Below are 14011 nucleotides of genomic sequence, written 5' to 3'. Positions count from 1 at the left end.
GACCAGATCGAGCTGCTCCGGAGGCCTGACAGAGTAATGGCGGCCGATCGGCGAGGGGTGCGGAGCTGAGGCCTGCGGGACAAGTTGGAGCCGGGGCCTTGCGTGCCTTCCTGACCCGCCGCCGTGGAAGTGAAGCCGGCGCGAGACGCGGCCAGAAACACAATCAGTGGAGCAGCGCATACCAGTCTAACGGACATTAAGTGGCACACAGTGAAGAGGCGGCAGAGTCCAGTGCGGCAGAGACAGAGGCAGTAAGAGGAGGAATGTGCCCACAAGCGCGCCAGAACATATAAGCAGCGGGGGAGGTAGACCACACACCGCCGAGAAGGTGAGAGGTGGCAAACCCCGGGCACTGAGAGACCTTACCTCCACGAACATTGAGGCTGCAGTGGCAGAAACAGCAACGTTGGGCCTCTTGCTGCCCGCGAAAGAGGAACTTTGGGGCCTGATAGCCCACAATCCAGAGCTTGTACCCTACCCTGCCCTACCACACGGGGCTTCCTCCAACCGGTCCCACTTATTGAGGACTCTGCGGGGCTGAGACCTGGTGCCACCAGAATAGAATGCTCACAATACGGCGGATCGAGCACACACAGCGCTGGACGCGTAACACAGGCACCCGGCGGCAGTACTACAGCCGCAGTTTATTCCTGACCGGACGCCGCCTGTAACATACGCGGGAGGAGGACGAGAAAAGCCAAAAGGAGGCACGTGGCTGCAAATCACGCGGCAGGAAGCGGTGATTACTCTCCTCCGCCCATGAGCTTGACGAAACCCTGCGTGTGCAGGGCAGAATGGGAGGCCGGGGTCAGCAGGCCCGAACACCAGTAAATTGGACAAATATGAATATAACAAAGATCCCCCAGAAAAGCCGCCCATAGACACTGAACTGACAGAAGCCGACGTGTCTACTAAACCTACTGAGGTCACGCTGGTAGATATTATGGCTGCCTTGCAGAAGGTCCGGACCTCCATTGGGACGATCTCCACAGACATCTTATTAATCCGTGCGGACTTCTCCAAAATGACTGCTCGAATTTTGGAGGTCCAAACGACCACGGCGGTGCTTTCCACAGGCACGGCTGCCCTACAACATCAGGTTCGAAAGTTAGAAGCGGACAATAAGTTGATCCTGGCTAAACCAGATGACCAAGAAGGCTGCTCATGGCGTAACAATGTGTGCGTCATTGGTGTGCCAGAATCTGTGGGGGGCCAGCCTTGGACCTTTTTGTGGAAAACTTAGTCAAGAACCAGCTACAACCACAAGGACTCTCTAACTTATTCTCTGTAGAAAGGGCACGTCGCGTCCCGGGTGGCAGGCCTGGGAAGGGTGCCCCCCCAGATCCATATTGGCGCGTATATTTAATCTCCAAGACTGGGAATGGATACCGCAGGCGTCAATGATAGCCCCCCCATCCGTCTCGAAAATTGTACTATCACCCTCGATCCCGAGTACATGGCTGCAGTAACCAAACAATGATGTAGTTTTCTGGAAATAAAGAAGGAACTACCAACCAGAGAGCTCAAATACTCAATGATATTTCCGGCAAAACGGAGAGTCAAGGCGGAGGGGAAAACCTGGTTCTTCACGACACCAGCAGAGGCCTACGACTGACTGGAGGGATGGCGCCCGGCTGCAGGTCATAGGAGGACGGGTAATCAACAGCAACGCCAAGGGACGGCAATACCACTGGCCGGATCCAGAGAGTCCAGCGAAACAGGAGACTGAGGACACATTCACTCTGAGACTGGCAATGGGTGTGATGATTCGGGTCTCTGGACCCAGCTGGCAACAACTTTTGTTGGAACGTGGGGGCCTTTACGAGAGACTGTCCTTATGGTTGTCATGCTACATTCTAAATGGTTAATATGCTTATGATGCAGTGGCTTGGACAGCCACCCCTGCAGCCGTGAACGACGTGTCTCCACACATGCTGAAGGCCACAATAACATATTTGTCAAGGGAATGACTTCGGGGGTTTGCTAGAAGACTCTCCCCCTCACGCTAGTACAAGTTATGGGACAGAAGCACTCTGCTCAGTTGGGGTGGCGGGTAGTTCTAGGTCCGCCGGGCAGGGAGGCAGGGTGGGGGTGGGGGATGGGCACTAGTTCAAGGTTTTTAGTTTGCTTTTCTTGTTCCAGGTACACAGTAATTTGAGGAATGATGAACACTGTATTAGATGGGCACTTATGTCACGGAACGCATTGCACTTGATCACAGATGTTGTTACATATGCAACAAATGGCACCTAAACTTGAAGGCACCGACACCCAATCCTTAACTCCTCATGCACTGCCCCTTCCCCTTATTATTGTATCTTGGAATGTTAATGGGTTGGGCGGCAAGATCAAAAGGGGTCTGGTCCTACAATATCTCAAACACAAAGCCCCAGCGGTGGCTCTGCTACAGGAGACATACTTGGTGGGTTCGACATGCAGGGCCTTACATGGGTGGGGCTTCAAAATGGTGGCACGCTCAGCCTTCACCTCTGGTTCCCGAGGGACGGGGATCCTGATTCAAAAAAGCTTCCCCCTTATCATAACTGGGTCCTGGGCAGGTGATCAGGGACGCTTAGCAGCAATATCTTGTCAGTGGGAGGGGCGATCCTATAATTTGGTGTCAGTCTACATTCCACCTGCACTCCACCAGACGGCCTTCCCAGCCCTGGGTAGATTTCTACTGACATTACCACAAGGGGAACTGATTATAGGTGAAGATTTCAACGCCACGGTAGATGCTGCAATCAACCGTAAACCCCCCAGAGACCCCTGCAGCGCCACTCTTCAATTGAAGGAATTTATAGTCGCGCTGGGACCCGTTGATACGTAGCGCACCAGATTCCCATGGTAAAGACAATATACCGTACCCTCAGGGGTCCACAATAGCCTATCGAGGATAGGCTACATTTTCACACTTGCAGCGGGATTAGAGAGAGTCCAAATTAAATTTACATTGCATATTCCGGGGCAGAAACGGGTCTTTCCACTCCACCCCGGCTATCTTAAAATCCCCAAGATACGAAAGGGTCTGCTTAAGGCCACGGGACAATATTTTGGGGAAAATGAACACTCAGTCGCTTCCCCGACCACCCTGTGGGAGGCATATAAAAGGGTGATAAGGGGTCATGCAATATCATTAATTGCCAGGCATAAACTGGAACAGCGACAGCACTTAGACACCCTGGAACAGGAAGTGTCCGAGGCGGAGGGTGAACACACCGCACACACTACTGACAACACGGCACACAACGTGACTCTGGCGCAGCAGGAATACAGGGCTTATGCATGGGAAGCGGCGAGGGCTAGACACAATGCAATGCAGCACACGATCTATGAAGTGGGGGACAAGACAGGCAGACTCCTTGCATGGTTAGAGAGACGGGAGAGAGCCAGCAGCTGGGTTTCACAACTACAGTTAGATGACGGTACTGTCACTACGGACCCACAACAGAGAGTGAACACCCTAGCAGCCCATTATGAGAAGGTGTACACCCCACAGCCACTGCTACCGTTGCGGACAATCTTGCCTTTCTCCGTGACATCCGACTGCCCACGTTGACACATAGTACAGCACAAGAACTGGAGGCCGATCTGACATCAGACGACCTGATGCTGGGAGCGCTACACACGGGGAAGGCGATGGGGCCCAATGGCATGCCGATAGAATTCTATAAAAAGGCGGCCACCCCACTCATGTACTACTTGCTCAATATGTACTATGACAGTCTGGATAGGGGAGAATTTACAAGGGACCAGTGCCTGGCGACGATTGTCTCAATTCACAAGCCGCCACAAGACTGCACGTCGTACTGGCCGATCTTACTGAGAAATGCAGAAGCGAAAATATTGGGCGAACATTGGCGATGCGGATGCAGCCGCATCTTACGACACTGGTCCACCGGGACCAATTTGGGCTCATGCCAGGCCGTAGCACAGCGCTCAATCTGAGGCACCTATGTGGAGTCATGGCGCGTATACTTACCATTCAAAAAGACGCCGTCATTTTCTTTTTAGATGCCCGCATGGCGTTTGACCTTGTCGAATTGCCCTTTCTTTTTGCGGTCCTTCAGCGTATGGGTTTTGGCCATAAGTTCTCTGCATGGGTCCAATTGTTATATACTAAATCCCTGGTACAAGTAGTAGCAAACGGCCAAATATCAGATGATTTCCCACTGGGGATAGGTACTAGGCAGGGCTGCCCTCTATCACCACTCCTGTTTGCATTGGTATTAGAACCGCCGGCGGCATGGATAAGGCAGGACCTGGTTATTCGAGGATTGAAGTGGACCATGGGCTGGGAAGACCGTATTTCGCTCTATGCGGACGACGTGCTGCTGTATTTGGCATCCCCGGCGCGATCCATTGTTAGCCTGTCTGACATCTGCGCCTCCTACGGGAAAGTCTAAGGATACACTATAAACTGGGCAAGATCACTCTTATACGTATTGCATGGTCCCCCGCCACGGCTCCCGCCGGGCTGTGACCTAGAAATAGCGACCAGTGGGTTTAGATATCTCGGCCTGCATATCACGCCTCAGCCCGCACACTTCATTGAAGAAAACCTCATGGGGCCACTCAAGAGATTCCGACAAGATGTAAAACACTGGAGATCGTTACCATTAACATTGCTCAGGCGGCCGCCCTTTTCAAAATGATGCCGCTGCCCAGATTTCTGTATGCCCTGCAAAACACCCCATTCCCGCCCCGCCCCCACCACATATTTCAAAGCGATTGACGCTGAGGTTACCACTCTTCTCTGGGACGGCAAGCCCGCTCGTATAGCAATGCGCAAACTAGTGCGGAGCTGGTACGACGGGGGCATTGCTTTGCCCAATATCAGAATGTACTATTGGGCCTCGCAGCTCATGGTCATAAACAAGTGGCTGCACGCCTCTCAGGAAGAACCAGCCTTCCCCATGGACAGGAATAACTTTCCAGCTGATCACATTATGAGTGCCCTATACAACACCCCACGGGGATCCACCCTTACGGGTCCGGCAGCCCACACTGTCCGGTTATTGCACAGTGCGCAGCGAGCACTGGGATGGGAGGGAGTTTTAATGCAGGCTCCACCACTCTGTGACACCCGGCGGCTAGGCAACCTACGTCACACCAAGGGATTCAAACAGTAGGACCTCATAGGTATCTCCAAGATAGGAGACCTGTGGAAGAAAGGGGAAGTCATAGCTTTTGCTCACCTAAGGGATGTGTACGGCATGGCACCAACTGAAAGATTTCGATACATGCAGATCAGGCACGCATTTATGGGAGCGATCCCACCAGGACCACAGTTACCAGAGGCCTCCCCTTTGGAGGACAGACTCCTTACTGATTACATGTGTAAAAAGGCCATCTCTCAGACCTACCAAAAATGAATCAGCAATCAAACAGATCCCACACTGACTCTGAGGGACCGGTGGCAAATAGATATCAGAGACTTAGACAACACCGACTGGCAGGAGGCACTCGTGTCACCACAAGAGGTTGCTATCTCCTCCAAACTCAAATTAGTGCACCTAAAAATCCTTCACCGGATATACTACACGCGCACTACACTGCACCACTAGGAAGATCGCCCATTCCCCTCTGTTTGCGACAATGTGTCCTGCTGGGCATGTTCTATCATATCCTCTGGGAGTGTCCACGGATCACACCCTATTGGGTATCGATCATGAGCACGATCTCACGGGTGGGTGGAGCCACTGTCTTGCCAGAACCAAAAAGGTGTCTTCTTAAAATATGGGAGCCCACCGATCTAAACCTACGAATGCAGGACTGGGCGGCTCTAGGAATGATGATTGCGAAACATAATATAGCCGAGCACTGGGGAACAGGGTTGATTCACACTTACCGAAAATGGGGATGTGATATGGACAGTGCAATGGTGGCAGAACGAGCAGTTTATATGCATAGAGGTTGCCCCTGGAAATGGTCAAGGATATGGGGTAAAGGGAATGAATATACGCAATCCCCCGCAGGACGATTCAATGTCTGACGTCAGTGATTGAGTGGACATATTGCAATGCTGTGTTATGCTGAACTCTACTGTTCCCTGATGTACTGCAACTGAATAGACCTCTTTAATATTGTATTGATGACAGATGCGCTTTTCTAAATATGCAATGTATGCAATTTTTGCCTTCCCCGTGTACTATCGTTATTTTTAACCCCTTTGCTGTGGGGGTAATTCCCCCACGGTGCGTGGGGGCGGGGGTGAGCATGGCGCCGCGGTGCTCGTGACGAGACCAGCTCGTCATGAGTCACGGTGGAGCTGTGCTCATGACGAGCTGGTCTCGTCACGACCCTGCCAACTGATTAATTCGCCCGCACATGGGCGGAGCGGAGCCGTTATGACGAGACCAGCTCTTCATGAGAACAGCTCCACCCTGACTCATGGCGAGCTGGTCTCGACACGAGCACCGAAGGTGTTAATGCTTGTTGTACATGTTGCTTCGATAAAAGATCAATAAAATGTTTTAAAAATAAATAAATATTAAGTTTACCTGGGCCCTCCCATCCGTCACTTATCTTCATTCGGCATTCATTAATTAATTTGCATGACCTGTTCCTAGTGTGGTTTCTTTATGTTATGTTATGTTACTGCATATTTATAAAGCGCACCTACACCAGAGGTTTCATGGCACTAGAAAAACACAGAGGCAGAGGAGACTCAAAACCTTAACTCTATACAAATCTTTTCCCATATGAAGCAACATACAAATTCAGTGCAGCCTTTGAAACTTCACTGGCAGCCAGGCATGCAAAGGCAAATACGTCTCTAAGGGTGTGGGACGTGGCTAACAAAAATCTAATATTTACTAAATGTACTACTGTTGTGTTGTTTCCACAAATCAGTAGCAACTGCGTGTTTGCAGACAACATAAACCTAGGATGGTGCCAGACTCATTCAATGCACCCCGTAGGATATGTTGTCCTTTGGGCCAGCTAGCTCACTATGCCACCCTTAGCCCCCCTAAACCTAGACAGGGAGGGAACCGTTCTGGTAACTACTGAGCATGACAACTCTGTTCCCTCAGGAACTGTGGTGACAGACTTAGAACCTTTTGCTCAGTCACGCGTGCTCTCTTTTGCTCAAAGAAATACATAGAATACACAAAGGGGTGTTTTCAATATTGATTGAACCGTGGTGATTATTGCATAAAAAATATTAACTGAAATGATTAAGAGACAGAAGCAGACAAGGGTTATAAGTGTCAACATAGCGAATGAAATGAAGAGTTCCACCATTTTGTTGAGACAGCTTATATATGCATACATATACAATATTATAATTATCTAGCATACTCCTACAATGCTAACCCTAACCTACGTGTCTAGGGTGTAAATGTATGATCTGCCAAGAAACCCCCTTCTGGATGATCTAATCCCTTTACCTGGTGGATAAGAGTGTGGGACCCCTTTGTGGTCTCAAACTGGACACCCCTCGTGGAGATGTTAGTCAGCTGCTAGGCAAAAGCTTCAGCAGGCGGGACCCCTCAAAGTCAGTAGAAGTGTCTTCTCGGATTATGCTAGGAAACAAAAGGCTATATATAGAGAATGGAATCCTTGCCTCAGGCCGGGATTGTGAACAGGCTGTCATTGTTTGTGTTCTACAGATAGTTGCGGTGCCATATGGATGTAATAATAAGCACATTTGTATCACCCACATGAGGGCCATGCACCTAATGCCAAGGCAGTGTGATACTGTTCTCACATTGTGTTCCGTGCAATCAAGGTCAGTGCTTCAGAGAAACGAGTCCAAGTATAACAAATGCAAATGTGTGTGAAAAGTCGATGTGGAAGAGAAGGCAACTTTGGGAAGGGATTGTGTACATGTAAGAATGGCACTAATTCCTACCGGTCCTAACTCTGGCTAATGACACTACATACCCACCCCTGACACACCACTCAACTTTAACCCCTTTGTTACACCAGCCTCAACCCAGGTCCCATTTGAGGCGTGGCAAGAAGGAGACTCCCTTATGGTGGACAATTTCACCAACAAGGGAAACACAAAAAGCTTCGGAGAATGTAAAAGGTACTTTAAAGTGGGAGAAACTGAGAGTTTATGCTACGCCTAAATCAGGCACTGGGTTCTGCACCCAACCTTCAAAGACATAGTCATGAGATAATTGGAGCTTATGGAGAAATATCTCAAGAGTAGCAACCAGCTCCAAGGGGGGTTATCGCGGCCATTTACACATTAGAGGATTACTTACTACAGCAGGAACACCACTATAGCAATAGGTGTGAAGGAATACTAGGAAAGGCACCCTCTGACTAATAGTGGCTACACGTGTAGAAAGATCTAAATAAGGCAACGCATAATCTGCTGTGCAAGGAAGCACACTATAAAGTCCTATATGATTGGTACATGTACCTGGTAAAACTACACACATTCAACCCAACTATTAACCCACAGTGCTAGAGAAAATGCGGCTACACAGGGAACCTTCTGCATATTTGGTGGACGTGCCCCAAGATATGTTGTTTCTGGTGCGACGTCCTGGCAGTCTACGGACTATGCTGAGCTACCTCATCCCACATCTCAAGTGTGAGGAGTTATTCTATTTCAAACAAATTCCCATAACACAAAGATTAACGCATTCTGGACTAAAAAGTAATACACAAGCAACAAAGCAGAAATGTACACAGTAAATTTGTTGCTAAAATATGCACATAAACGTAACCCATTCCGTGCTCAGGTCGGCCGGGAGCCATCCTGAGACATAGTGGGCGGGTGCGCAGGACGGCTCCCGGCCATCCTTGCACAAGTCAATAGAAATCTTTCTTGTGCGGGCACCAGAGGGGTTTCTTCCCCCCCCCCCCACAACAGCCTCTGGAGCTGGGGAGGAGCTTCCCCAGCTCCCAAGGCTGTTTGTTTGGTTTCCCTGAAATGACGATCAGGGCTCACGTCGCACTGACGTCATTTCAGTGAAACGAAAAATTAAATGAGCCGATAGGCTCTTTTCAGTTTCTCTTTCTACGTGCTCAGGGGGCTACCTCAGCCCACTGAGCATGTAGAAAGTCAGGAGAGGTATCGTTGGAAAGGGGCGAATCCCCCCTTTCCAATGGTACCATTACCTAGTGGATCCCTGCTTGGGGTTCGCCCTAGTAGAGCTATCCCCAAGCAGGGATCCACCCACTGGGCACCAGGGAGGGGGAGTGGCCCCTTGGGCAAGGGCCTTTCCTCCCCCCAAAGGGAATTGGGTACAATCCGTCTTTCTGCCCAATCTGGCCCCGGGGGGCAGAAAGCCCACTACATACCAGGGTTTTCTATTCCCAATTGAATTAGGGGTGGGTGCTGCCCAAGATGGGCATGCCAAAGCCCCCAGCCCCTGCAAAATTAGTCTTTCTGCCCCCGGGTAGTAGTAGCCCCCAATCTGACCCCCGGGGGCAGCAGAAAACCCACTAGGCACCAGGGATTTTTTTCCGTTGTGTTTACGGGTGGGGGCTGCCCAGGATGGGCATGCCAATGCCACCACCACCACCCCCCACCAAATTCCAGTCTTTCTGCCCCCTCATAATAATAATAATAATACTGATATTTCTAAAGCGCGAACAGCTACCTCGCATGGAGATGTCCCGGCGCTAAGTGAGCAGCAGGGTGTGACGGGAAAGGAAGCGGCTTAGATTTTTTGAGTGAAAAGCCATGTCTTTAGTTGCTTCCTGAAACCGGTCTCTGAAGTTGCAGATCGGATCGGGAGCGGTAGGTCATTCCACAATTTTACCGTTCCAGCGGAGAAGGTCCTGCCCCCAAGTCGAGCCTTCAGGGCTCATGGGGCATGTAGCAGATTCAGTGAATTTGATCTGAGGGACCTTGCTTGCTGGTAGCGGGGAAGTCTCAGTTTAAGGTAGTTAGGACAATTACCCCGTAATGCCCTATAAGCCAGGGTCAGAGCCTTGAATTTGATCCTGCTAGCCACTGGAAGCCAGTGCAGACCGCGCAGATGTGGAGAGACATGATGTCTAAAAGGAATATGTTTAATCAGCCTCGCAGCTGCATTCTGCACGGTCTATAAACGCTGGATCAAATATTTCGGTAGGCCAAGATAGAGGCAGTTCGCGTAGTCCAGCCTCGATGTAACAGTCGCATGGACTACAGCTTTACGGCAATCTTCCGGTAGCAGATCAAGAAATTTTCGGAGATTCATAAGTTTGCGTAGGCACCCCGCTGATACCTGCTGGATGTGGGCAGAAAAAGAAAGGCTATCATCCCATCTCACCCCCAGGTTTTTTGCACTACTGCTGGGAAGAGGCGGAGGACCCATTTCAGACGGCCATCACAAATTCGGCGGGGGCCGCAGGCCTTTTCCAAAGAAAACCACCTCAGTCTTAGCTGCGTTCAAATTTAATTTGTTGGTATTCATCCATATAGCAATGTCGCAGAGGCAGCCTTTAAACTTGATAAATGCTTCCACAGACAATACTGAGTAGGGAAAGACCAACTGAGTGTGGTCAGCGTATGATATCGCTTTGACCCCCCATTTGGCAATTAAAGTAAAAAGTGGAGCTAGATAGACATTAAAAAGTAAGGGACCTGGGGCCAGATGTAGGTAGCCTAATACCGGTCGGAAACGGCCGAAAATACCGAATTTCGGCCGTTTCCGACCGGTATTGAGCTTTTGGGATGTAGGGGACTGAAAATCGTCCGAATCGGTAAACTTACCGAATCGGTAAACATTCCGAATCGGTAAAGTTACAGAATCTGTAATTTTACCGAATCGCAACAGTTTGCGAATCGGTAAATTTACCGAATCGGAGAATTTACCGAATCGGTAAAATACCGATTCGGTAAATAAGAAGTGGTAAAATTGAATATTGAGATGTAGGTAAGCCCTGAAATACCGAATTTGCTTGAAATTTGGTATTTAAGAGTCTGTATATACCATGGATTGAAATCAGGTGGTAACCAGGTGCAGCCTATAAAAAAGGACCCAAAATGCAAATCTTTTTTCACAATGGCGGCATTCTATGTCATTGCGAGGCGGCTACGGCTACAGGAGGAAGGAGAGAGGGAATGGCTGAGACAGGAGCAGGTCTACAGACAGAGGATCACCTTGTTCATGCTCACAGAGGCAGGGATACTCCAGAGGTACAGGTTGGACTCAGACACCATCTTGGACCTCATCAGGGACCTCCAACCACTGTTGGAGCACACTACCCCAAGGGCACACGCTATTCCACCCCACGTGCAGGTGCTGTGCAGCCTACACCTGCTTGCGTCTGGTAGTTACCAGAGTGTGGTTGCTGCGGTAGGTGGGGTGACCCAGAGCAGCCTGTCACGCTTTTTTAGAAAATTTCTGGACGCCATGTTGCAGAGAATGCATTTATACATCAGCTTCCCTGCAACGCACGCTGAACTGGTCAGGACCAAGACTGACTTTTATCAGATGGCGCATTTTCCAAATGTCATTGGCTGCATTGATGGTACCCACATCCCAATATGCCCACCTGCTGCCACAGAGTACATTTATAGAAACAGGAAATCCACACACACCATAAATGTACAGGTAATCTGTGATTCCAAATTTATCATCACAGACATAGTTGCCAAGTTTCCCGGGAGTACCCACGACTCCTACATCTTTCAGAACAGTGGCATCTACTCACGGCTGACAGCGGGGGAATTTGGCGAAGGCTATTTGTTAGGTAATACACTGTGTACATATTGCAGCTGTATGTGGATATGTGCATGTGAGTAATGTATTTCTATTCTTACAAATAGGAGACAGTGCATATGCCCTTCGGTCCTTCGTCCTCACACCCTACCTCAACCCTTCGAAACCCAGCCAGAGGAGGTACAACAGGGCACACAAATCCACCCGGAACATTGTGGAGCGAACCTTTGGACTGTGGAAGAGCTGGTTTCAGTGCCTGCACAAGAGTGGAGGGGCACGTCAGTACACACCAGTGACCTGCTGCAAAATGATTGCAGTCTGTGCAATGTTGCACAACCTTGCAGTTTAGAAGGGCACTGAAGTGGAATTATCAGATTTTGAGGACCATGATGATGACCAAGCACTGCCTGAGCCACACACAGCTGGACATGCAACACCAACAGATGGCAGACACAGACGGGAAGAGATTACACGCAACTTTTTTTAAGTAAGTAAAGAGACACAGACAGGTGGAGTATGCACCCAACGTAGTTTAATGTAGTCACTACGCAGGTATCTAAGGCACAAATGTGCAACACAAACTTTGAACTTTCAAAATTGTATGTCCAGGGTCACTACCTCATAATATTAACTGTTCATTTGCGTCCACGCTTAGCACTGCCAAGTGTATGTGGCTCATTGTGTTCGCTGGGCGTTTGGCCTGTAGCCTCACCTTGTCGCCTGCTGCTCCTCCTTGTCTCTACAACAAGGGGGCTTGCCATGCTGCTCCTACTTGTGCTCCCTTCACTCTCTGGCACATCAATAGCAGCAGTTTGTGCTGTTTGAGCATTTATTAGCGCCTCAAGAGCACCGGTCATTCCGGCTATCCCCCTTGTCACCTCATTGCTGTTTTGCGTCAATACCTCCTGACTGTTAATGCTTCGCCTGCATAGCAGGGATGTGGCTGTGGCCAGGCGGTGAATTGCTTTGTTGTGTTGCTGTGCACGCTGCTTCTCCCTGCGCCTTGAGGCTATTTCTGTGTCCAGTTTGGTGCACAGTAGCTGCACCGATTGTGTCATTTCATGTATCCCTGTAGCCATGTTTTTGTTCACTTCCACCAGTTTCCTGATGCCCTTTCCAATTTCTTCCCTATTGCTATTCAGGTTGCGCATTTGGCGTTGACAGGACATGATGGCCTTTCCCTGCATCCTCTGGATCTTTACCATGCTCCCCTCCAGGCCTTGGAACACACTGGACCCCTCCCCACGTGCACCTACACTCCTTCCTTGGACTCTGCGGCGTCTTGTGCTACTACGGACAACCTCTGCGCTGGACTGCAGTGTGGCAGAGATATCATCTCCAGGCAAGGTGTGTGTGTCTTCCACCTCCATTGCACTGGCAGCTGTCTCCATTTCTATCAGTGGGGGAACATGCCTCCTGCTTGGTTGTGCTGCAGGTGTTTCAACATCCAGTGATGCTGGCATATCTGGTGAAGACAATAACAGAGGGGACTGTGAACGTCGTGGGGATGCCTGCAAATCTTGAGTAATTTCAGGGTCTTGGGAAGGTGGCTGGATACTCGTTACACCTGTGTTCTGTGATGCACTGGGACCTGGCTCCTGACTTTCATCCCCCTCGGTGCCGTGCCTTCAGTCTCCTGTGACTGCCTTCTGGATGTGGGACCTGTGGACATATGAGCGTATATCAGCTAAGGGCAAATGTCTCACAGCCACTACAATTAAATCTTTTCAAATTGCACAATGTACATGTTGCCTGCCCTTCATTATGTCTGCATTCATTTGCCTAACTTGGTGGTTGCTGTGCTGTATGACATGGTCTTTCATTAACTGACTACATGTACCATGATGCATTGCTACTGTATGGTGCAGGCACACCGGGACTGGGGTCACTTAGCTTCAAGGGGTGAGGGAAGGATGAAGGTGTGAGGGGGATTGCTGTGCATGCATCTTACCTTTTCTACTTGCAGCTTTGGCTGAGCTGTCCACTTCTCCCAGTCCGCAGACACTTTCTGGCTCTAAGTTTGAGGCCACCATCTCCTCCAGGTCAGTGAGGGGGGATGCTGTGTTCTTTCCTCCACCAGTTTGAGATGCCTGCTTGTGGTGGTCTGCCATTTTTTTTTCTGAGGCTCCTCAGGTCATAGAGCCTCTTTTTCAAATCCTCTGTGACTCTGGTGGTCACTCCCACAGCATTCACTTTGTCAAGTATTTCATGCCAAATCTGCCTTTTGGCAGATTCAGCCACAGTGAGGGACTGCCTGCCAAACAGTTTGTGGTGCACCTTCACCACCTCCTCCACAAGGACCTGTAGCTCCATGCTGCTGAATTTCAGCTTTCTCTTCCTCTCTGTCTGCTCTGTGTCTTTGCTGGTTGCCATTTTACAGGTTTTAAACT

General features: G+C 49.8%; 1 protein-coding gene across 1 annotated transcript in view; it reads left to right on the top strand.

Moving 5' to 3' along the window:
* LOC144782995 (homeobox protein six1b-like) overlaps nt 1-13167 on the top strand; it is a 177413-nt gene extending 164246 nt beyond the window's left edge. Inside the window, exon 3 of the mRNA XM_078662204.1 lies at nt 12764-13167. Within this exon, the coding sequence (XP_078518330.1) occupies nt 12764-12782 (19 nt within the window). The 3' untranslated portion in view covers nt 12783-13167. The remainder of the gene's footprint in view (nt 1-12763) is intronic.
* The last annotated feature ends 844 nt before the right edge of the window (nt 13168-14011 follow it).

The sequence above is a fragment of the Lissotriton helveticus genome, chromosome 9 (assembly GCF_964261635.1).
Source record: "Lissotriton helveticus chromosome 9, aLisHel1.1, whole genome shotgun sequence".
Taxonomy (NCBI): domain Eukaryota; kingdom Metazoa; phylum Chordata; class Amphibia; order Caudata; family Salamandridae; genus Lissotriton; species Lissotriton helveticus.
This window is presented reverse-complemented; position numbering and strand designations above follow the sequence as displayed.